We start from the raw sequence: 25,193 nt of genomic DNA on the forward strand, positions 1-25,193 counted from the left end.
CTCCTCTTCCTGGGCAGAGCCCAGAGTAGTTAGCAGCTCAGGAGGGAGTTGCTCGCTCCTGTTTTCCTGGAACTTTCGGGGTCTAATTTCCTGCCGGGGAGGAGGCCGCGCTCTGGAGAGTGGGGGCGAGGGCGGTGGCGCCCCGCTCGTGCCTCGTACCGGGAGCGGGCCGACGTGACCGTGGCTGTCTCGAGCGCCCAGGATTCGCGCGCGGCCCGCAGAGGGCGCGCCCGGGCGCCGAGCGCCTTTCGGCTGCCACCTGCGGGGCCCGGCGGCCTGGGGAGGGGCGCGAACCCGCGAGGAGCGCGCGGCGGGCGCGGCGGCGGCGGCGGCGGCGGCGGGAGGAGGGGCCCAGAGCCCGGAGCTGGGCCAAAGGACACCCCGTCCTCCAATGCTGCCGCCTGAGTGAGCCGCGCGCGAGCGGGAAGGCGGCGCCGCTGCCCTTGCAGCTGGACTGCGCTCCGCTCCGCACCCTGCCGCCCTGACGCCAGCCGGCGCCCCCCGGGCAGCGACGGCTCCGGGAGCTTCGGGGACCGCCCAGGGCACGCAGCCCGCCCAGCGCCGGATGCCTCCCCGGCCCCGGCGACGTCCCGAGGGGCGACGGGCGATGTGTTGTGTAAGTGAACACCTGGGAGGTGGGCGACCGGCGAGTGTGTCCGTCGGTCTCGGCTCGTCAGCTTTGCCCTTTGGGTTTTTCAGTGGCAGAAAGCTGGGAGTCGCAGGCGGCTTGAATTCAAGCAGCGCTCTCGGGGCCAGCTGCCTCGGATAGAGCCTCACGTCTGTCTGCTCACCGAGGAGCGTGAGCCCCCGCCCCTTCCACCTGGTTCCGAGCCCCAAGTTAAAGATACTGCATACGAGCCGCAGTTTCGTTCTTCCTCCTGCCTACCTGAAGAGAGACTGAAGATTTTCAGGTAAAAGATTTGCCTATAAACATTTAATTTGTATGCCAAGCTGTCAGGCTTCTCCGAATGACCTATGATGAGCAAAGTATTCGCGCTTGTGCTCTTTAGAGCTGTGGGAGGCTGAATCTTGGGGTGAATTATACTGCAAATGGGGAAAAAATCGGAGTAGATCTGTAAGATCCTTCAGCCATTAGCTAAGGGAACAATAGGAGTTGTTTCTCTTCTGTTTTCCTGGCTGCTCTCTCCCTATCCGTAATGGAAATAAATTAACATAAAATTGTAAGCGAGTAAATGTTCCCATCAAAGACTCCATCTTTTTAGGATCTGGTGTATGTGGTATTTACCTTAGACAAAGTTGTGATTAAGGATTCAGAGGAATAAAGAATCTACTTTTATTATGACAGTATAAATCACGTCATGATCAACAGTTGAATATACGTTTTTTTCCTTTGGGTTAGGTCGTTTTCAAGTACCTGATATAGCTGCCATATATAGACGGGAAATAACATTATTTAACTCTTGTGTTTGACGTGTTCAGCAGAATGGTCTGGAAAAACAGTGTCTGCAGCTTTTAACTTTCTTGTATAGCCATTAAACAAAAATTGCCAAAATTACCTATTAGGCCTACAATGTTATAGCAAAAGGGTACTTTAAAATCATAGACCAACCTCTAATCCATTTTAATATCTCCTCTATAGCATTTCTGACAGGACACATTTTCACCAAACACTTCGGTGACAGGGAGCTCACCACTTTTGAGGTATCCCTTCTTTCTGTTGTGGTTAGTAAGGCTTATGTTTGCCCTGAAATGACAACTGCTTCCTTGGACCTGTTTCTCATTAGTCTTACTTTTGCGAGTAGTCCTCCAACTTGTGAAATTATATGGAAAAATTTTCAGCAGAGATGACCTAAAACTTTCATCCATTTGAAAAGAGTCTATGACCAAAAAATAGTTAAGAAATGAAAAGTCTAAAGTGGTACAGAGTTAAGACTTTTGGCCCCCTTACCTGATAGCTTTCCAGAGCCCTGAGCTTCAGCTTCCTTGTCTGTAAAATGGGAATGATAATATACTCTAGCTACCTATAGAATTATCGTGAGGATTAAAAGAGATCATGTACATAAAGTACTTAGTACAGTTACCTAGAAGTCAGTAAATATTAGTTATCGTCACTAAATAATCATTGCTCTTATGTTTCCTTCCTTCCTTAAGACCCTTCTCTGTGCTGAAAACCCTTAGCCCCAAATTAAATTCCGTAATTCGATCTATCTGAACAGTGCCGAGTGCAATGAGTTCCTATCTTCCAACGGAATCCTCTAACACTTAATTGCATTATGTAGTAAATACACCACAGTTGACTAAAACTCTCACCATCACCAGCTTCTCCCCCCGCCCCACATTGCTATCAAGGTAGGCTTTATTAACTTTTTAATTATATACTTAAAATTTTCTTGAACATTTTTTTCTCTCGTGTTATTTTAAGCCTCTCTCCAGTTTCCAGTTTGCTAAGTATGTTTTAATCTTGACTGTGGCATTCATCATGTTAGTTGTACTTTCTAGTTTTATGTCACCTGCACATTTGTTGAGTTTGTTCACCAGACATTCAAGTCATTAATAATTTAGGAAACAGTTCCTTTCACCATGGTGTCTCCCCTAGAAGCCCATGTGGCAGAGTGGAAAATGGTCCTAAACTTTCTAGGTTGGTTTTGGAGCTTGGCATGACACTTAACTAGCTTTGTGACCTTGAGAAACTGATTTTCCATATCAATAAAATCAGGGTAGTAACATCTACTTTTCAGGGTGCTTGTTAGAATTCAAAGTAATTTACCGAAAGTACCAGGTGCAGTTCTGGTTGGGAACATAGTTGGCGTTTGGGAGATACTGCTGAGACCAGTCAATGGTCAGCTGAACTCCATTAGCACTGTCCTCATTAATCAAACTATTCTAGCCTACAGGTCAGTCTTCTTTGTAAGATATTGTGAGGAAAATTTTAATCAAATGTTTTGCTAAAAATAAACATCTTGAGTATCCCTAATCTATCACAAAAGAAAATGATGTTAGTTTAAAAATGACTAATTCTTAGTGAAATTCTGGCTTCTAGAAATCTCCAGTCTTTTCCCTCTAAATACTCCGTTTACTGATTAAATCTTGAATTTTGCCAGAAATTAATATTAAACTAACTGGTCTGTAATACTTAGGAATTCTAATTTCCTTCTGTTCTGGATTTTGAAAAAAAAAATGGGGAAAAAGAAAGTGTTTGAGTCTCTAGCTTCATGAGATGTCCCTCCTTCTTCATGTTTTCCAGAGGTTGTCAAAATATTTCTGTGCTTACATCTGCAGGCTCTCCCTGGACTATAATTCAGTAGAATTTGAAGACATGAATTCTTACAAAGTGACCTCTTCTGCTTGTACCTTGGTTCTCTCTTAATGAGGTTTCTTCTGTCCTTTCCTGCATAAAATCATTTGCTTTTAAGAAAGCAAAATAGTTGCTGAGAAGTTCTGGGCTATTATTTTTTATTATTTTTTCTAATTAATATACCACCTGCCCTTGGATGTGGGAATTTTCTTTTAACTGGATCCTGTCTTCCATAGTGAGTGTACTTATGAACAGCATGCAGCAGTTCAGCGGGGGAAAAATACAACCGATCATGTTGAAATTATAATGTTGAAAGTTTGGCGAGAGTCATAAGTAACTCTAGTCAGTGTCTGATATAGGAAGAGCCTGTACTTTAAGACTTAATTTATTGCTTATGAATTAAAAGTTATGAAATTAAGGATGTGTTAGGAAAATTCCTCTAACCTTCTAGGTTCTTTGGCTGATAAATTGATGTAAGACAAATTAACAGGAGAAAAACAAATTTACTTACATCTGTACAGGAGCCCCATGAGAGTATGAGATCCAATAATAAGTTGGGCAGTTGAGGCTTATGTGCCATCCTGAGCTAAGGAACGGGATAGGGGCCTGCGGTTAAAGGAGAGGAGGGTGACAGGATGATAAGAAGTGCAGACATTTGGGGGCGCCTGGGTGGCACAGCAGTTAAGCGTCTGCCTTCGGCTCAGGGCGTGATCCCGGCGTTCCGGGATCGAGTCCCACATCGGGCTCCTCCGCTATGAGCCTGCTTCTTCCTCTCCCACTCCCCCTGCTTGTGTTCCCTCTCTCGCTGGCTGTCTCTATCTCTGTCAAATAAATAAATAAAATCTTTAAAAAAAAAATGTGCAGACATTTGGCAACTAGATGTTTGTCTGCCATGTAGATACGTCCTTCAGATAAAAAGTATCTCTGGTAATAATAGCTCTCTTTCTAAACCAGGCTCCCTATCTCAATTTTTTTGAGTAGTTAAAGGAGAGGTCAAAGTTTTCTTGAATCCGCTGGGATTCTTGATTGCCTTCAGCTCAAAATAATCTGCATGGAAAGTGGCCTAATTTGAAGTCCTGTGTTCTGCTCCCCTTCAGATGTTTCACAAGGGGCTTAAGGTAACATAAATTAGGGAAGCTGAATGGGTGCTAGACACAAGGGAGTGACAGAGCCCTGTGAACTGGGGAGTGAATGCCCAGCTTAGAACTATTCTAATTCAGAACAGTTTAAACATTGCACCAGCCAAGCAAAACACCAGCCCAACATTATCATGAGTTTGTGGACTTAGCTTTTAAGTGCCCTGAAAGAAATAAAACTCCGTATAGTTCTGTTTTATTCCCAACATCTAACACGCTTTGAAGCGCACGGATATTTAATAGCCAAGCTTTAATTAGCATTTATTAAGTGCCTCAATGTAAGAACTGTTCTGTGCAAAATAACACAAGGAGAAATGACATTGCATTTGAGGAATATTTAATCTCATTTGGGGAGACAGCACTTAAAAATTAGACCAATGAACTGGACATCAGTTCAAAAAGAGAATTCTGAGTAAGAGTTGGAGGAGTTCCAGGAAGTCTGCACAAAGGAGATGGGGCTTCCCTAGCCATGAAGATAGTACAGATTTAATTTAAGTGGGGAAGAGGGAAGGAGTGCTGGGTGGAGATAAGGGAGAGGTGGTGTGTTTCAACATAAGGGAAGCTAGAGGGAAAATGAGCATGGGTGTGTGCAGTAAGGAGAATAACTTGATAGGAAAGGAAATTTCCTGGGATTAGTGAGAAATTAAATCCAATAGGTAAAAAGAGGGCTCTTAAAAATGTTTAAATTAAATGTACCTCTGCCCCCACCTCACCCCCAGCCCCCCAACCCCACCCTAAAATAGCGTACCATCAGCTACAGAAAATAGGAACTCTATAATGACTCCTTAGGAGTGTGGTATATGTATCATGATAGAATGATGAAACTTTAAATAGCAAAACTTTCTGAATTCATGATCTTTGACCTAGAATCTGAGTGGATCAGACACTGTGTTTTCCCGTATCTCCACAAAAGAATAAGAGTTCTTTTAAGTATTCAGAAGTACATATACTACCGTCTAGAATTTAATTCAGTGCATAGCACTTAATACACTTAATTTATTATTTATGCCTCCTATTTGTTCTAAAATATTTAGTTTCACTATGTAACATAAAGACTAATCTTGAATCTGTAGGGAAGGAGAAAAACTCTTCCTGTATCCTTTTAGGTTCGTTGGCTGGGTCTGCAAATCAAACTGATGATAGATTAATAGAAAGAAAAAAAAAAAACCAATTACCCATGTACCCATGGGGGTCCCAAAGAAATGTGCTTCAGGGAAACACAATTGGAGACTTCTATATCATCTTAAGAAAGAGTGATAAATTGTGGAAAAAAGGCTAGACAAAAAGGGGTTTGGGGCTCCTGGGTTGGAGGTAAGTTATGGAAAGTGACTAGGAAATGTATGATAAATAAGGATTGTTTCTTAAGGTTTGTTAAGCAGATAAAAAGTCTCTGGAGTAGTTCTTGTAAAGGAGGTGGAGACAGCTTTACAAAGGGGACTGCTTTTTGACAAAAAGGGGATACAGAGAGCTAATTGCCTTTGACTCAAAACAACCCTTGTACCATTGTGGCATATTTTGGGATGGCAAACTCTGCCCTTCAAGTTCCTTAGTGACATTTGAGGTAAATAAAATTTAATGACTCAGAAAAATGTCAGTTAAGATAATTTGATCCATTAAAATGACTAAGATTTAGGTATTTTGGATCAACTTTGATTAGAAACTTAAGTTCAGGCTTGAGTAAGGCAGAGTCTCTATCCTCCAATGAATTCATAGGCATGTGAGAGAGACAGACAAATATACCATCCATCCCAGATGCACTCATATTGTAATAGAATTACACAAGGATTGACATTGTTAGGATTGTTTTGGAATATATGGCTTCAACCTTTGAGGAAGATTTTGAGATTGGAGAATCTCATGTGTTTCTAGTGGGTTAGACTTTCATGGATGGATGGGATTGGGAAAACTGTTCAGAACATGGAAGTGAGTTATCCAAAGCAATCAGCTCAAATGCCAGTTTTTCCTTCCTTTTCAATTTTTTCTTCCTTCCTCTTACCTCATTACCAATTCAGTAATGATCTTATATTAATAGTAGCAGAATAGCTGCTGCATTTCTATAATGCTTTCCGTTTTTCCTAACCAATTTTATACATTACCCAGTGCTCATCATGATACATGTACTCTTAATACCCTTACCTTTCACCCATCCCTCCCACCTCACCTTTGATAATCATTAATTCTCTATAATTAAGTCTGTTTTTTTCTCTTTTTTCTTTGTTTTGTTTCTTAAAAACCACATATGTGTGAAATCATGTTGTCTTTCTCTAAATGCTCTATCTAAGCATTATACTCTCTACATCCATCTATGTTGTTGCAAATGGTGAGATTCCATTCCTCTTTATGGTGGGGTAATATTCCATTGTACATATATACACCACATCGCCTTTATCCATCATCTATTGATGGAAACAGGTTGATTCCACAATTTAGCTGTTATAAATAATGCTGTAATAAACATAGGAATGCATATATCTTTACAAATTAGTGTTTTCATGTTCTTTGGGTAAATACCCAGTAGTGGATCATATGGTAGTTTTATTTTTAATATTTTGAGGAACCTCCATACTGAGGAACCTCCACAGTGGCTACACCAGTTTGTATTCCCCCCAACAGTGCACAGGCGTTCCTTTACTCCACATCCTCACCAACACTTGTTGTTTCTTGTGTTTTTAATTTTAGCCATTCTGACAGGGGTGAAGTGATATCTTATTGTAGTTTTGATTTGCATTTCTCTGATGATTAGTGATGTTACGGCCAATGTCAGACAAATTACAGATTACTGCCTGTGCTCTTTTCTAGGATTTTTATGGTTTCATGTCTCACATTCAGGTCCTTAATCCATTTTGAGTTTATTTTTGTGTGTGGTGTAAGAAAGTGGTCCGATTTCATTCTTTTGCATGTATTTGTCCAGTGTTCCCAGTACCCATTGTTGAGGAGACTGTCTTTTTCTCTTTGGATATTCTTTTTTTTTTTTTTTAAAGATTTTATTTATTTATTTGACAGAGATAGGGACAGCCAGTTAGAGAGGGAACACAAGCAGGGGGAGTGGGAGAGGAAGAAGCAGGCTCCCAGCGGAAGAGCCTGACGTGGGGCTCGATCCCAGAACTCCGGGATCACACCCTGAGCCGAAGGCAGACACTTAACGACTGAGCCACCCAGGCGCCCCATCTCTTTGGATATTCTTGCCTCCTTTGTCAAAGATTAATTGACTATACTTCTGGGTTTATTTCTGGGTTTTCTATTCTGTTCTATGATTTATGTGTCTGTTTTTTTTTTGTGCGAATACCTACTGGTTCAATTACTACAGCTTTGTAGTGTAACTTGAAATCTGGGATTGTGATACCTTCAGTTTTGTTTTTCATTTTCAAGATTGCTGTACTTATTTGGAGCCTTTTATGATTCCATACAAATTTTAGGCTTTTTCTAGTTCTGTGAAAAATGCTATTGGTATTTTGATGGGAATTACATTAAATCTGTAGATTGCTGTGGGTAGTATAAACATTTTAACAATATTTGTTCTTCTAATCCATGAGCATGGAATGTCTTTCCATTTGTATCATCTTCAATTTCTTTCATTAATGCTTTACAGTTTTCAGAGTACAGGTCTTTCACCTCTTTGGTTAAGTTTATACCTAGGTATTTTATTATTTTTGATGGAATTGTAAATGAGATTGTTTTCTTAATTTCTCTTGCTGCTACTGCTTCATTATTAGTGTATAGAAATGCAGTGGATTTCTGTATGTTGATTTTGTATTCTGCAACCCCACTGAATTCATTTATCAGTTCTAATGGGTTTTTCATGGAGTCTTTAGGGTTTTTTTCTTAATTTTATTTATGTGAGAGAGGGAGAGAGAGTGCACAAGCAGGGGGAGGAGCAGAGGGAGAGAGAGAAGCAGACTCCCCGCCGATCAGGGATCCCAATGCAGGGCTCAGTCCCAGGACCCTGAGATCATGATCTGAGCTGAAGGCAGATGCTTAACAGTCTGAGCCATGCAGGTGCCCTCTTCAGGGTTTTTTAATGTACACTATTATGTCAACTGCAAATACTTAAAGTTTACTTCTTCCTTACCAGTTTGGATGCCTTTTATTCCTTTCTCTTGTCTGATTGCTGTGGCTAGGATTTCTAGTAATATGGTTACTAAAGGCATGAGAGTGAACATCCTTGTCTTGTTCCTGACCTTAGGGGAAAAGTTCTCAGTTTTTCACCATTGAGTATAATGTTATCCGTGGGTTTTCATATAAGTTCTTTAATATGTTGAGGTATGGTATCTTTAAACCTATTTATTAAGAGTTTTTATCATAAATGGATATTGTCCTTTGTCAAATGCTTTTTCTGTTTTTAATCATATGGTTTTTACCCTATCTCTTATTGATGTTGATTGACTTGTGAATATTGAACCACCCCTGCAATTCCTCTTTCATTTCTGATTTTGTTTGCGTCCTCTCTCATTCTATCTCATAAGTTTGGCTGAAGGTTTATCAATTCTATTGTTCCTTTCAAAGAAACAGCTCCTGGTTTCATTAATCTGTTCTGTTGGTTTCTTTGTTTTATTTTGTTTTTAGTTTCTATTTCATTTATTTCTGTTCTAATCTTTAAGATTTCCTTCTTTCTACTGGTTTTGGGTTTTGTTTGTTCTTCTTTTCCTAGCTCCTTCAGGTGTAAAGTCCAGTTGTTCATCTGAGATTTGCTTCTTGGGGTAGGCCCATATTGCTATAAACTAACCTCTTAGAACAGCTTTTGCTGTATTTCAAAGATTTTGGACTATTGTATTTTCATTTCCATTTTTCTCCATGATTTTTTTTTTAATTTCCTCTTTGATTTCTTGGTTGACCTATTCATTGTCTAGTAGCATGTTATTTAACTTCCATGTATTTGTGCTCTTTCCAGATTTATTCTTGTGGTTGATTTCTAGTTTCATAGCATTGTGGTCAGAAAAGATGCATGGTATAACTTTGATCCTTTTGAATTTGTTGAGACGTGTTTTATGGCCTAAAGTATCACTTATTTTGGAGAATGTTCCATGTGCACTTGATAAGAATGTGTATTCTGTTTTGGGATGGAATGTTCTGAATCTATCTGTTAGATCCATCTGGTCCAATATGCCAGTCAAAGCCACTTTCCTTGTTGATTTTCTGTTTGAATGCTCTATCCATTGATGTACGTGGGGTGTTAAAGTCCTCTACTATTATTCTGTTACTATTGATTACTTTATGTTTGGTAATAACTGCTTTATATATTTGGGTGTTCCAGTGTTGAGTGCATAGATAATTACAATTATTACATCTTCATGTTGGATTGTTCTCTTTATGATTATATAGTGTCCTTGTCTCTAATTACAAACTTTGTTTTAAAGTCTGTTTTGACCTATACAAGTATTGCTTTCTTTTCACATCCATTTTCATGATAAATGCTTTTCCAGCCCTTCACTTACAATCTGCATGTGTCTTTAGATTTGAAATGGGTCTCCTGTAGGCAGCATATGGATGGGTCTTGGTTTTTTATCCATCTGTCACCCTATGTCTTTTGACTGGAACATTTAGTCTATTTACATTCAGAGTAATTATTGATAAGTATGTACTTATTGCCATTTTGTTACTTGTTTTATGGTTGCATTTGTAGTTCTTCTGTTCCCTTGCTCTCTTCTATCATGATTAGTTGGCTTTCTTTAGTGATACACTTAGATTCCTTTCTCCTTATGTGTTGCATATTTATGACTGGTTTTTGATTTGTGGTTACCATTCAGTTTATATATATATAACATCTTATGCTTATAGCAGCCTATACGAAGTTGATGGTTGCTTAAGTTTGAACCCATTCTTCAGTCCTTCCACCACCTACTACATTTTAGGTATATGGTGTCATACTTTACAGCCTTTTGTGATTCCCTTGACTGATTTTTTTATAGATATACTTAATTTTATTGCTTTTGTGCTTCCTACTTTTCTTATTCCTCCTTATGGTCTTTCCTTTCCACTCAGAGTCCCCTTTAACATTTCTTGTAGGGCTGGTTTAGGGGTCATGAAGTCCTTTAACTTTTTTTTTGTCTGGGAAACTCCTTCTATTCTGAATGATAGCCTTGTTGGATAGAGTATTCTTGTCTGCAAGGTTTTTTCCTTTCAGCACTTTGAATATATCATGCCACTTTCTTCTGGCCTGCCAAGTTCCTGCTGAAAAATCAACTGATAGCCTTATGGGGTTGCCCTTATATGTAACTGTTTTCTTTTCTCTTGTTCCTTTTAAAATTCTCTCTTTATCACTACTTTTTGCCATTTTAATTACTACGTGTCTTGGTGTGGACCCCCTTGGGTTGATTTTGTTGGGTGCTCTCTGTGCCTCCTGGATCTGGATTTCCGTCTCCTTCCCCAGATTTGGGAAGTCTTCAGCTATTCAATAAATTTCTGCCCCCTTTTCTCTCTTCTTCTTCTGGAATCCCTATGATGCAAATGCTGTTACATTTGATGGTGTTGCTAAATTCCTTTAATCTAGTCTTACTTTTCTTCTTTCTCTCTCCTGTTCAGCTTGATTGCTTTCCATTACTCTGTCCTCAAGATTTCTGATCCATTCTTCTGCTTCCTCTAGTCTACTATTTATTCCTACTAGTGTATTTTCAATTTCAGTTAAGGAGTTCTTCATCTCTGATTCATTCTTTTTTATGCTTTCTGTTGTAGATCTCACTGAAATCCTCCTCTCTTTTCTCAAGTCCAGTGAATATCTTTATGACCATTACTTTAATAGATAGAGAATATCAGGCATATTACTTATTTCCATTTCATTTAGCTGTCTTGGTGTGATTTTTTGTCTTCTTTCATCTGAGACATATTCCTCTGTCTCATTTTTTTCTAACTCTCTGTTTCTATGTGTTAGGAAAGTCAGCTATGTCTCCTGATCATGAAAGTAGTGGCCTTATGAAAAAGAGAACCTGTAGTGCCCTGCAGTGCAGTGTCCTCTGTTCACCAGAACCTGGCACTTCAGGGGTGTCTTCTATGTGTGTTGCATGCACCCTATTATTGTTGCTAAGCCACATTTGCCTTCCGTGCAGTTATCTGCAATTGGTCTCTTTGCCTATTGTGGGCAGGGGTTGGTCCCTCTGTTATTAGTGGGCCAGTCTGGGGCCACTTTGGGCTTGAGTTGGGTCAGATCAAGCATTTGCCAGGGATGCAGTAGCACCAAACTGCAGGGCTTTTGTTGGTAGGTGGGGCCTGCAGTCAGACCAGCCATCTGCCCCCGGCCCACTGCTGGTGCCCCAGTTGGGCTGGTATGTGTGGTTATCTTCTCTTCCCCCCAGGGCAGAAGTCACTTTGGAGTGGCATTGGCCCCTGTTGGGGCTGCTTGCACAATGCCATGCTTGGGCTGTGCTTTAGATGGACTCCTGCCCAGTGCAGGTTGGATGGGGCAGGTCCATAGTAGTATGCAGGAGTGTGGTGGGTGGTGTTAGCAAGGTTTATACTGGTCCACTGTGGGAGGAGACCCCTTTGCAGAACTCCTCTAGAGGAGGGCTGAAGAGGGTGGGACTGCAGAAGAATGTAGGGTTGGGGCATGCTATTAGCAAGCTAGGTTAGAGAATGTTCATGTTGGTTCCCACAGGTGGCTATGTATCTGGGGGCAGGGGAGGAAAATGGTGCCTGCCAGCTCTTCTGTTCCTAGAGAAGTCTCCTAAAGATCCCTGTCCCTCCAGCACATGTTCTGAGATTAATAAATAAATCTCCTTCCCTATGTACCTGAGACATTTTTCAAACTGCTGCTTCTGTGCTATATGTCAAGACTGTTTGTTGTGCTCTCTCTTTAAGGCTAAGGACTCGGTGTCCTGTATCCTTCTGGGTCTCCCAGGGCCAAGCCAGCTGATTTTTAAAGTTCCAGTCATTAAGCCTCACTGATTGTAAGAACTTTCAAAGTTAAGCCCCTCTGGTTTTCAAAGCCAAATGTTGTAGGGATTTGTCTCCTCCGTGTGGGTCCCCCATGTCTCGGGTGCTGGGGTAGGGTTTTTCTTCTTCCCTCTCCATGCCTGGAGTGGTGTCCCTCTCTCCTGTGGACAGTCTTGTGGGTCAGTTTGGTTCCTCACTACATCTCCACCCTTTCAGCCATTTTTGATGTGGCTTTTTCTCTATGTGTAGTTGTGAAGAGTCTGTTCTGCCAGTCTTTGGGTCATTTTTTGGGTGACTTTTACTGATGCAGGTGTTATTTAGGTATATCCATGGGATGAGGTGAGCTTAGGATCCTCCTACTCTGTCATCTTCCCTGAGAGCCTTGAGGTGTCATTTTTTTTTTTTTTTTTTTTTTTGTTAAGAACCTTGGTCAGGATCTGCCCTCAAAGAAATGAGAAATGGTTTCACAAAAAAGAATTTTACCAAACCTTAAAATCTCAAACAACCTTTCCCTTCCTCCTGTACATATAGTGTTAAGATTAATAAAAGGCACACTTTACACAGCACATAGAACAGTGCTGCCCCCAAAGTTTACATAGGTAGGGTGGAATGTAAGATTCAGGAATATTTAGGTAAATCACAGATGATAAGTACTGAATTTATGGGAGATAGAGGAGTTGCTCAGCTTTAATATTCTAATGTGTAAACCTTGATCTTTTGGAACCACTGCCACGAAGGGCATCTACCATATCTCCTCACAAACTTGTGCTTGGTTCTGACCAATTTTCTATTATTTTAACCCTCTCATTTGACTTAGCTTGATGGTTTCTTTCTTTTTTTTTTTAATTTAGATGTATTATAGTCATATTGACTATTTTTACTTGCTAATTAAGTACTACCAGTTGGATTGGAGGGTCCAGTGCTGTTCTTTCTTCACAAAGTGGTGAATCTCACATTAGTGTTAAATCTGGGTTTGAAGCAGCTAAAATGTATTACATCAAGTTGTAAGTTTGATTTTTTTAAAAAGTCTTATTTCTGATAAAATAATGTGTATTTGAAAAAATTTGGGAAAGAGGGAAAAGCATGAAGAGGAAATTTAAGTTATGCATAATGCCACCATCCAAAGATCAACTCTGTTGATGTTTTCCTAATTCCTTTTAAAGCATATAAACTTTAAAAATTAGAATCATACATGTATGTTTTTCTGCTTTTAAAAATTATCAATTTTGAAGACTTGGCTAAATCTTCTAATCTTTGTAAACTTTTACTATATTTTAGGAGGCAGACTATAATATTTTCCATGTTTGGTGTCTTTTTTAAGCTAATAATTGTACTTGAAAATTATATGATATTACAAGATAGGCTTTATAACAATTTTGAAAATATTTTCAATGAATGGAAATGTAGAAAATTAATAGTTCAAACAACAAATATGTGAGTACACAGCACATGTTTTTAAACAATATTTTTGTTATTAGAAATCTAAGTTTTTTGTTTTGCCATAAATAAACCATTTGACTAGTAATTTAAAAGCTTAACAGGAGTACATCCTCATGTTACTAAGTATTCTTTTAAAAAGTACCTATGTATGTATGTATGTATCTATCTATCTATCTATCTAAGGCAGGGTGGGGCAGAGGGAGAATGAGAGAGAGAATCTTAAGCAGGCTCCACACCCAGTGCAGAGCCCAACATGGGGCTCAGTCTCACAACCTTGAGATCATGACCTGAGCTGAAATCAGGAGTCAGACACTTAACTGACTGAGCCACCCAGGCACCCCAGAAGTTATCATCTATTTATTATGAACTACCCTAAAACTAGGTGGCTTAAAATAACAAACATTAATTTCACAGTCTCTGTGGATCAGGAATTTGGGGGCAACTTAACTGAGTACCCCTCCCTCAGAGCCTCTCACAGTTGTCAACTGGGGATGTGATCTTATCTGAAGGCTTAATTGGGGAACAATCCAGTCCCACACACACTGCTGTACAGAGATTTCCCTCATTTCCTTGTCTCATGGGCCTCTCCACAACACAGAAGTTGACTTCTATCAGAGTAAGAGAAGGGGTGCAAGACAGAAGCCATGTTCTCTTTGAAATTTAATCTTGGAAATGACATCCCATCACTTTTGCTGTACTCTATTGTTTGAAATGAATCATTAGTCCTAAAAAGATAGGGAATTAAACAAGGGATGGCGATTCCAGGAGGCAGAGATTACTGGGAGCCATTTTAGAGGCTATCTACCACAGTTATTTAATATTTAACTAATATTCCAAGATATAGACCTATGATAACAAATCTCATATCATTGTACATGTAGGTTATTTTCAATTCTTCTAATTATAAAAAGACTACCCTGAAAATTTTTATATATAAATTTTGGTTGGCAACTTTGATCATTTCTGTTAGATTTCTGAAAGTGGGATATTTGGGTTAGACCTTCTAACATGAATTGTTATGCTACTATCGAACCAGTTTACAATACTATCTGTGTTTGAGAGTATTCATTGCACCCCATCCCCTTAAAGACAATTATTTTGAAGAATGGGTTTGTAAAATAAGTTGTTCCATAAATACACAGTTTATCTGATTTAGCACAGACCATGAAATCTGAAAGGCAGTGTGATATAGCAGTGAGATCCCTGAAGCCATATTCAAAAGATTTGAGTTCTAGAACAGGCAGTACAATTTGTCTCTCCTGCATTGTTATCAAGGCCACTTGCTTCTCCAGGTAGGATATTTAACTTGCTTACATACAGTTCTACATCAATGTACTTTGCAAAATGTGGAAAAATAATTCTTTTCTGTTGCATAAAATCACAGTAAGACACCAGGGAAAGAGTAAAGGGAAAATTGGAAATGTGATATGCTCAATAGAAACAGAGATAGATAGGGGTGCCTGGTGGCTCAGTGGTTGAGTGTCCAGATCTTGATTTTGGCTCAGGGGTGATCTCAGGGTCTTGGGATAGGGCCCTACATGAGGTTTGCTGCTCAGGAGGGAGTCTGCTTCTCTCTCTCCTCCCTCTCTCTCCTTTTGCCCATCCCCCATGCTCTAAAATCAAATAATCTTAAAAAACAAAACAAAACAAAACAGAGATAGATGGATAATTACTCTGAAAAGCTCCAGATACTTGGTTATCATTTGTAACTTAGAGTTACACGTACTCTTGCTCTTTTTATAGGCGTACGGGCATAGCTTGTTTTATTGTGCTTTGCTTTATTGCACTTTGTAGATATTGCATTTTTTACAAATTGAAGGTTTGTGGCAACCCTGTGTTGAGCTAGTCTGTCTGTGCCATTTTTCCAACAGCATTTGCTCACTTCATGTCTCTGTGTCATATTTTGGTAATTCTCACAATATTTTGAACTTTACATTATTATTGGTTATGGTAATCTCTGCTCAGTGACTACAACTTACTGAAAGCTCAGATGGTGGTTAGCAGTTTTTAACAAAGTATTTTTTTCTTTAAGTTATGTACATTGGGTTTTTTTTTTTTTAGACATAAAGCAATTATACACTTAGACTACAGTATACTGTAAACATAACTTACATGTACTGGTAAACCAAAACATTCTTTGCACTTGCTTTATTGTGATATATTTTTTTTAAGATTTTATTTATTTATTTGACAGAGAGAGAGACAGCCAGTGAGAGAGGGAACACAAGCAGGGGGAGTGGGAGAGGAAGAAGCAGGCTCATAGCGGAGGAGCCTGATGTGGGGCTCGATCCCATAACGCCGGGATCATGCCCTGAGCCGAAGGCAGACGCTTAACCACTGTGCCACCCAGGCACCTCTGCTTTATTGTGATATTTAACAGTGGTCTGGAACCGAACCCACAGTACCTCTGAGGTATTCCTCTATAGGAATTTCTTTCAAACATCTACAGTTAAATTATTTAAATCAGTTAACCTTTCCTGAGGCCCTTCATCATGCTCTGCATATAGAAGTGAGATGCAAAGATGAATAACAATGACTTATTACCTGTCTCCTTTTTTAAAGCACTTAAGTGCTGTGGTCATGTTCCTGCCTTCAAGAGTCCATCTGGTATGGGCACAGACTTGTAAATAAGGCAGAATGGGAAAGTACAGTGTTGGAGATAAATGTATCAGAAACCCAAGAGCATGATAGAGTAATATTAGGTAGTGAGATGGCCTTTATACAGAAAGTGTACTTGAGATGGACACTCAGGAAAGGGTAAGTTTTTAAAAAGAAGAAACCCAAGAGCATGATAGAATAATATTAGGTAGTGAGATGGCCTTTATACAGAAAGTGTACTTGAGATGGACACTCAGGAAAGGGTAAGTTTTTAAAAAGAAGAAACCTGTGTGTGGTAATACTAGGAAGAAGGGGGGAAATGATAAAAAAAAAAAAACCTTTTTAAAAAAGAAAGCATTTTACAAATGTGAGGTAGGAGTCGATGGAGTAATTGGCTTAGCATATAAGGATGATTGGATCATGGTTTTCAGATTGCAGTGAGTTTAGGACTGAACATTCATTTTTGGTTTCATGTTCTGATTCATGCTCAGGTTCCTAGTTTCAGCTACAGGATCTAAAGAATAGTCCAGCTGTAACAAACCAAAGGCCATATTCTGACATTGTTACCTGGTTCTTCATACTCCCACCCCACCTCCATTTAAGAACAGTGGCTTAAGGAACTGGCTTCAGAATTTTGCAGAGCTTAATTCATGCATCACGAGAGCAGCTGTGTCATCTAGCTGGGGCATGACATGACTAAGAAATAAGTATAGAATATAAAGTTTAAATGTTTTACATTCTTGGTAGTGATCTAGGTCACATTTTTTTTCTTCATCTAGTTTTTTCTCAACTAATTGGTGAAAAGCTACTCTCCGTTTTCCTGCAAGGATTTATATTTATAGTACTGGAAGGATTACTGTGAAGTGAAGTTCAGTATTCCTAGTCATGAATGGGGCTGGTTAGGTGAAGCCAGACATGCACCCAGAGTAAAGCTCAGAGGGGCCAGGAGAAATGCCTGTTTCTCTTCTCCACCTGCAGGACTTGGTAAATGAGATGAAGCATTGATAGCTGCCTTAGATCTATCACGTGATTGTAGTGATTCGAAATCCCGATCAGCATTCTTAGATTATATTCTCTTTCCTTAATTGCAATCTTAAAGTATAGTAACTAAAGCACAAAAATAATTTGATGCTATTAGTGTTAGGTGACAAGCTAAGATAAGGAAGGGAAATAACACTTACTGAACATCTTGCATGTTCCAAGGCAATTCTAGATGTTTTACATCAATTTTTATGTTGAAATCTGAGGTAAATCTCAGTTCACAGGTGAAGTCCTACCACACAGCTCTACTCAGGTTTATTAGAATTTCAAACATCATCCTTTCACTTAATAATACTGTTTTCCCTGCCTCTCCATTGAGAACATTTGACCCTAACTGTGACCTCATGAAGAGTCATCCTGAAACTACCCTGTAGGTGCAGAGCTACACACACGTGTGCTCTGTGTGCCCGAGGATGAATCGGGCTAGTCAGTTTCCAAAGACCACACGGTAGTGCTCTTCAGGCAGCCTTCAAACTGGCCAAAATTGTACTTCCTGTATTTTCCAGCTTTTACTTCTTGGTGTGAATAGTAGAGTTTATTTCTGTTTGCCAGTTTAACTAGTATCATTTGATCCTGTTACGAATTTAAAGTCTAAGTCAGTGATTCTCAGTATTACCAGGACAAAGACCTCTGTTCAAAGTCCAATTTTCATGGAACCCTTACAAGAAAGAAAATACGCTCTCAGTACCCATTATTAGAGAACAAATAATGACAAATATGTTATTAGGAACTCCATTATTTTTTAATGAATTTTTATATTTTTAATGAATTAGCATTAATTAATCACATCTACATTGAAATTTGAAAAGTAGTGTATATATGCATAAGGCTTCTTTTTAAAGACTATAATTTTTTTTAATTATATAGAGATTTGCATTAATTCAGGGCTAGGGTTCATTTTAAATCACAACTTGAGATATAAAACATCTTAGAAATCTGCTTAGAGGCTTAGAATATGATATAAAGTAGGACAATAGTAATAACCATTTCTGTTAATCTAGTATTTAAGATAGAGTTTCAGGGACTTAGAGGCCTATTCATTTTGAGGGCATATTTTAGAAATTACTTAGTTTTTGGCTAGAGCTTTGTGTTTGAGCCTAACTCATATTCAAGTTATGGCTTTTTTGACACCTTCCCTGGCATATTCCCAAAGAGCTTACTCACCAGGCTCAATTTGATGACATTGCATTCAGGGTGGAGCACCACAGCTCTCAGGTGAACAGCACAGAATGATGGGCTGCAGCAATTTAAATCTTCTGCTTGAACAATCCAACAGAAGACCCAGTAGTTGCCAGACCGATTCCGAAGGGAAGTGCCAGAGCTGTGGCCTGACACACTCTATATGTTTAGTGCTTTGAGGCTCCTAAGTAACATTGAGGGAAACAAGTAAAAAGAGCTTTCTTTTGTTTTTTTTTTTTTTTTTTTTTTTGTGTGTGTGTGTGTTGGGATCTGGGGGGTAAAGAGGAGGATGTGGAGGGGGAGGCTTCCTCATATTTTATTTAGCTGCCAGTGGCATGAACAAAAAAAGGCCACATTAGCTATTAAGGCAAAGATAAACAAATTAAAGCCCTTCTCTGGAAATCTACACTACTTATAGCCTGAGTAAGTTGTCATCTTGTTCTTACTCTATCTCTGTTTTGTTCAATAAGTTTGAAAACACTTACATATTGGTCCTGAACACATAACAGAGACTCATTAAAGACTGGCTGGATGGATAAGGACTGTTCTCACTGACAGCCCTTTTTTTTTTTTTTTTAAGATTTTATTTATTTATTTAGAGAGCACGAGCACAAGTGGGGGGAGGGGCAGAGGGAGAGAGAATCTCAAGCAGGCTCTGCACTGAGTGCCGACACAGGGCTGAATCTTACAACCCTGGGATCATAGCCTGAGCCAAAATCAGGAGTCAGATGCTTAACAGACCGAGCCACCCAGGTGCCCCTCATTGACAGCTATTTGTGTATCTTTTTTTAAGATTTTATTATAGAGAGAGAGTATACATATAAATCACATCCTCTTTATCCATTCATCTGTTGATAGACTTGGGTTGCTTCCATATCTTGGCTATTGTAAATAATGCTACAGTAACATAGTGGTGCATGTATCTCTTTGAATTAGTGTTTTTGTATCCTTTGGGTAAATACCCAATAGTGGAATTACTGGATCCTGTGGCATTTCTATTTTAACTTTTTTAGGAACTGCCATGTTGTTTTCCACAATGTCTGCACTAGTTTGCATTCCCAACAGTGCACACGCGTTCCTTTTTCTCCACATCCTCACCAACACTTGTTATTTCTTTTTTGATTCTAGCCATTCTGACAGGTATATGGTGATATCTCATTGTGGTTTTGATTTGCATTTCCCTGATGACTAATGATGTTGAGTATCTTTTCATGTGTCTGTTGGCCATATATATGTCTTCTTTGGAAAGATCTCTATTCAGGTCTTCTGCCCATTTTTTGATCAGATTGTGTTTGGGTCGTAGAAGTTCTTTATATATTTTGGATGTTAATCCCTTTTCAGATACATCATTTGCAAAATCTTCTCCCATTCAGTAGGTTGCCTTTGCATTTTATTGATGATTTCCTTTGCTGTGCAAAAGCTTTTTATTCTGATATAGTTCCAGTAGTTTAGTTTTGCTTTTGTTTCCCTTATCTCAGGAAACCTATCTAAAAAAATGTTTCTACAGCTGATATCAGAGAGATTACTGCCAGGATGCCTGGGTGGTGCAGTGGCTGTGTCCAATCAAGCCCTGTGTGGTGCTCTGTGCTCAGAGCCGCTCCCTCTAAAAATAAATAAATAAATCTTTAAAAAAAAAAAAAAAGTTTACTGCCTATGTTTTCTTCTAGGAGTTTTAAGTTTTTAGATCTCACATTTAGGTCTTTAATCTATTTTATTTCTGTATATGGTGTGAGAAAGTGGTCCACTTCCATTCTTTTGCATGTAGCTGTCTAGTTTCCCCCTTGTATATACTTTTTTTTTTTTTATGATATGTTAGTCACCATACAGTACATCATTAGTGTTTGATGTAGTGTTCCATGATTCATTGTTTGTGTATAACACCCAGTGCTCCATGTAATATGTGCCCTCCTTAATACCCTTCACTGGGCTAGCCCATCCCTCCAACCCCCTCCCCTCTAAATCTCTGTTTGTTTCCTGGAGTCCATAGTCTCTCATGGTTCATTTCCCCCTCTGTTTACTCCCCCTTCATTTTTCCCTTCCTTCTAACGATCTCCCTGCTATTCCTTATGTTCCACAAATGAGTGAAACCATATGATGATTGTCTTTCTCTGCTTGACTTATTTCACTTAGCATAATCTCCTCCAGTCCCGTCTATGTTGATGCAAATGTTGGGTAATTGTTCTTTCTGATGGCTGAGTAATATTCCATTGTATATATGGACCACATCTTCTTTCTCCATTCGTCTGTTGAAGGGCATCTTGGCTCCCTCCGCAGTTTGGCTATTGCGGACAATGCTGCTATGAACATTGGGGTGCATATGGCTATTCTTTTCACTACTTCTGTATCTTTGGGGTAAATACCCAGTAGTGCAATTGCTGGGTCATATGGTAGCTCTATTTTTAATTTTTTGAGGAACCTCCATACTGTTTTCCAAAGTGGCTGTACCAACTTGCATTCCCACCAACAATGTAAGAGGGTTCCCCTTTCTCCACATCCTCTCCAACATTTGTTGTTTCTTGCCTTGTCGATTTTTGCCATTCTTACTGGTGTAAGGTGGTATCTCATTGTGGTTTTGATTTGAATTTCACTGATGGCTAATGATGTTGACCATTTTTTTTATGTCTGTTAGCCATTTGTATGTCTTCATTGGAAAAGTGTCTGTTCATATTTTCTGCCCATTTTTTAATTTATTTGTTTCTTGAGTATTGAGTTTGAGAAGTTCTTTATAGATCTTGGATACCAGTCTTTGTAGTGTCATTTGCAAATATCTTCTCCCATTCCATGGGTTGCCTCTTTGTTTTGTTGAGTGTTTCCTTTGCTGCGCAGAAGATTTTTATCTTGATGAAGTCCCAAAAGTTCATTTTTTCTTTTGTTTCCCTTGCCTTTGGAGACATGTCATGAAACAAGTTGTTGTGGCCTAGGTCAAAGAGGTTACAGCCTATGTTCTCTCCTATGATTTTTGTGGATTCCTGTCTCACATTGAGGTCTTTCATCCATTTGGAGTTTATCTTTATGTATGGTGTGAGAGTGGTCAAGTTTCATTCTTCTAAATACCCATAACTGGTGATGGGTATTAAGGAGGGCACATATTGCATGGAGCACTGGGTGTTATACACAAATAATGAATCATGGAACACTACATCAAAAACTAAGGATGTACTGTATGGAGACTAACATAACATAATAAAAAATTATTTAAAAAAACTTTCATTCTTCTGTATGTAACTGTCCAATTTTCCCAGCACCGTTTGTTGAAGAGACTGTCTTTTTTCCACTTGATGTTTTTTCCTGCTTTGTCAAAGATTAGTTGACCATAGAGTTGAAGGTCCATTTATGGAGTCTCTATTCTGTTCCATTGGTCTGTGTTTGTTTTTGTGTCAGTACCATGCTGTCTTGGTTATCATAGCTTTGTAGTATAGCTTGAAATCAAGCAATGTGATGCCCCCAGCTTTGTTTTTCTTTCTCAACATTTCCTTGGCGATTCAGGGTCTTTTCCGATTCCACACAAATTTTAGGATTGTTTGTTCCAACACTTTGAAAAATGTTATTGGTATTTTGATCAGGATGGCGTTGAAAACGTAGATTGCTCTGGGTAGCATAGACATTTTAACTATGTTTATTCTTCTGATCCATGAGCATGAAATGTTTTTCCATCTTTTTGTGTCTTCTTCAATGTCTTTCATCAGTGTTCTGTAGTTTCTAGAGTATAGATCCTTTATCTCTCTGGTTAAGTTTATTCCGAGATATCTTATAGGTTTTTAGTGCTATTGTAAATGGAATCGATTCCCTAATTTCTCTTTCTTCAGTTTCATTGCTAGTGTATAGAAATGCAAGTGATTTCTGAGCATTGATTTTGTATCCTGCCACATTACGGAATTGTTGTATGAATTCTAGTAATTTGGGGGTGGAGTGTTTTGGGTTTTCCACATAAAGTATCATGTCATCTGCGAAGAGAGACGGTTTGACTCCTTTGCCAATTTGAATACCTTTTATTCTTTTTTGTTGTCTGATTGCTGTTGCTAGGACTTCTAGTACTATGTTGAACAATAATGGCGAGAGTGGGCATCCTTCTCATGCTCCTGATCTTAAGGGAAAGGCTCTCAGCTTTTTTCCATTGAGAATGATATTCGCAGTAGGCTTTTCATAGATAGTTTTTATGAAATTGAGGAATGTACCCTCTATCCCTACACTCTGAAGGGTTTTAATCAGGAAAGGATGCTGTATTTTGTCAAATGCTTTTTCTGCATCAATTGAGAGGATCATATGGTTCCTGTCTCTTCTCTTATTAATGTCTTATCACACTGATTGATTTGCGAATATTGAACCACCCTTGCATCCCAGGGATGAATCCCACTTGGTCATGATGGTTAATCCTTTTAATGTACTGTTGGATCCTGTTAGCTAGGATCTTGTTGAGAATTTTGGCATCCATATTCATCAGGGATATTGGTCTGTAATTCTCCTTTTTGATGGGGTCTTTGCCTGGTTTGGGGATCAAGGTAATGCTGGCCTCATAGAATGAGTTTGGTAGTTTTCCTTCTATTTTTTGAAATAGCTTTAGGAGAATAGGTATTATTTCTTCTTTGAATGCTTGGTAGTATTCCCCAGGGAATCCATCAGGCCCTGGACTCTTGTTTTGGGGGAGGTTTTTAATCACTACTTCAATCTCTTCACTGCTAATCAGTCTATTTAGATTATCAATTTCTTCCTGTTTCAGTCTTGGTAGTTTATAGGTTTCCAGGAAGGCATCCATTTCTTCCAGGTTGCTTAATTTATTGGCATACAGTTGTTGATAATAGTTTCTAATGATTGTTTCTGTTTCCTTGGTGTTAGTCATGATCTCTTCCCTTTCATTCATAATTTTATTAATTTTAGTCCTTTTTCTTTTGAATAAGTCTGGCCAGTGGCTTATCGATCTTTTTAATTCTTTCAAAGAACCAGCTTCTGGTTTTGTTGATCTACTCTACTGTATTTCTGGTTTCTAATTCATTGATCTCTGCTCTAATCTTAATCGGTTGTCTTTTTGTGCTTTGGCTTAGGCCTGTTCTTTTGTTCCAGCTCCAGCTGTTTAAGATGTGAGTATAAGGACTGCATTTTAGATATTTCTATTCTTTTGAGTGAGGCTTGCATGGCTATGTATTTCCCACCTTAGGACCACCTTTGCATTGTCCCATAGGTTTTGGAATGATGTGTTTTCATTTCATTGGTTTCCATAAATTGCTTAAGTTCTTCTTTAATTTTCTGGTTTACCCAAACATTTTTTTTTTTAAGATTTTATTTATTTATTTGACAGAGAGAGAGACAGCCAGTGAGAGAGGGAACACAAGCAGGGCAAGTAGGAGAGGAAGAAGCAGGTTCCAAGCAGAGGAGCCTGATGCGGGGCTCGATCCTAAAATGCCAGGATCATGCCCTGAGCCACAAGGCAGATGCTTAACAACTGAGCCACTTAGGTGCCCCTACCCAAACATTCTTAACCAGGATGGCCCTTAGTTTCCAAGTGTTTGAGTTTCTTCCACATTTTTTCTTGTGACTGAGTTCCAGTTTCAAAGCATTGTGGTCTGAGAATATGCAGGGAATAATCTCAGTCTTTTGGTATCGGTTGAGACCTGTTTTGTGATCGAGTATATGGTCTATTTTGGAGAACGTTCCATGTGCACTTGAAAAGAATGAGTATTCTGTTGTTTTAGGGTGGCGTGTTCTGTATATATCTATGAGGTCCATCTGGTCCAGTGTGTCATTCTTATTTCTTTGTTGATTTTCTGCTTAGATGATCTGTCTATTGCTGAGAGTGGAGTGTTGAGGTCCCCTGCTATTAACATATTATCTATATGTCTCTTTATTTTGGTTAACAGTTGGCTTATGTAGTTGGCTGCTTCCCTGTTGGGGCCATAGATATTTATAATTGTTAGATCCTCTTGTTGGATACATCCTTTAAGAATAATATAGTGTCCTTCGGTATCTCTAACTACAGTCTTTAGCTTAGAATCTAATTTGTCTGATATGAGAATTGCTACCCCAGCTTTCTTTTGAGGTCCATTGGCATGAAAAATGGTTCTCCATCCCTTCACTTTCAGTCTGAATGTATCTTTGGGTTCAAAGTGAGTCTCTTGTAGACAACATACAGATGGGTCATGTCTTTTTATCCAATCTGTAACCCTGTGGTGTTTCGTGGGAGCATTTAGGCCATTCACATTGAGAGTGATTATTGAGAGATATGATTTTAATGTCATCATGTTGCCTGTGAAGTCCTTGTTTCTATAGATTGTCTCTGTAAATTTCTGTTCTATATCACTCTTGGGATCTTCCTACTTTTATAAACCCCCCCCCAATAATATTTCTTGCAGGGCTGGTTTGGTGGTCACATATTCTTTCAGTTTCTGCTGGTCTTGGAAACTCCTTGTCTCTCCATCCATTCTGAATGACAGCCTTCCTGGATAAAGGATCCTTGGCTGCATGTTCTTCTCACTTAGTGCTCTGAATATGTCTTGCCAGCTTTTTCTGGCTTGTCCAGGTCTCTGTAGACAGGTCTGACATTTTTCTGATGTTCCTCCCTCTGTACATGAGGAATCTCTTCCCCCTCACTGCTTTCAAGATTGTTTCCTTGGATCTAAGATTTGTGAATTCTACTATTATATGTTGTGGTGTTGGTCTGTTCTCATTGATCTTGGGAGGGGTCCTAT

At 39.1% G+C, this 25,193-nt stretch overlaps 1 protein-coding gene across 3 annotated transcripts in view; it reads left to right on the forward strand.

Annotated features, from left to right (window-relative positions):
* Positions 1–324: 324 nt before the first annotated feature.
* AKAP19 (A-kinase anchoring protein 19) overlaps positions 325–25,193 on the forward strand; it is a 44,492-nt gene continuing 19,623 nt past the window's right edge. The window contains exons 1-2 of one of the 3 annotated variants that reach the window (XM_087862089.1): positions 325–616; positions 700–911. In XM_087862089.1, the coding sequence (XP_087718215.1) occupies positions 566–616; positions 700–911 (263 nt within the window). In that variant the 5' untranslated portion in view covers positions 325–565. Of the gene's footprint in view, positions 912–25,193 lie in introns of all 3 variants that reach the window. The other 2 variants (XM_045806336.2, XM_045806335.2) reach the window with 2 other exon arrangements.

This window comes from Ursus americanus, chromosome 1, assembly GCF_024610735.1.
Source record: "Ursus americanus isolate L20-20 chromosome 1, mUrsAme1.1.p, whole genome shotgun sequence".
NCBI lineage: Eukaryota > Metazoa > Chordata > Mammalia > Carnivora > Ursidae > Ursus > Ursus americanus.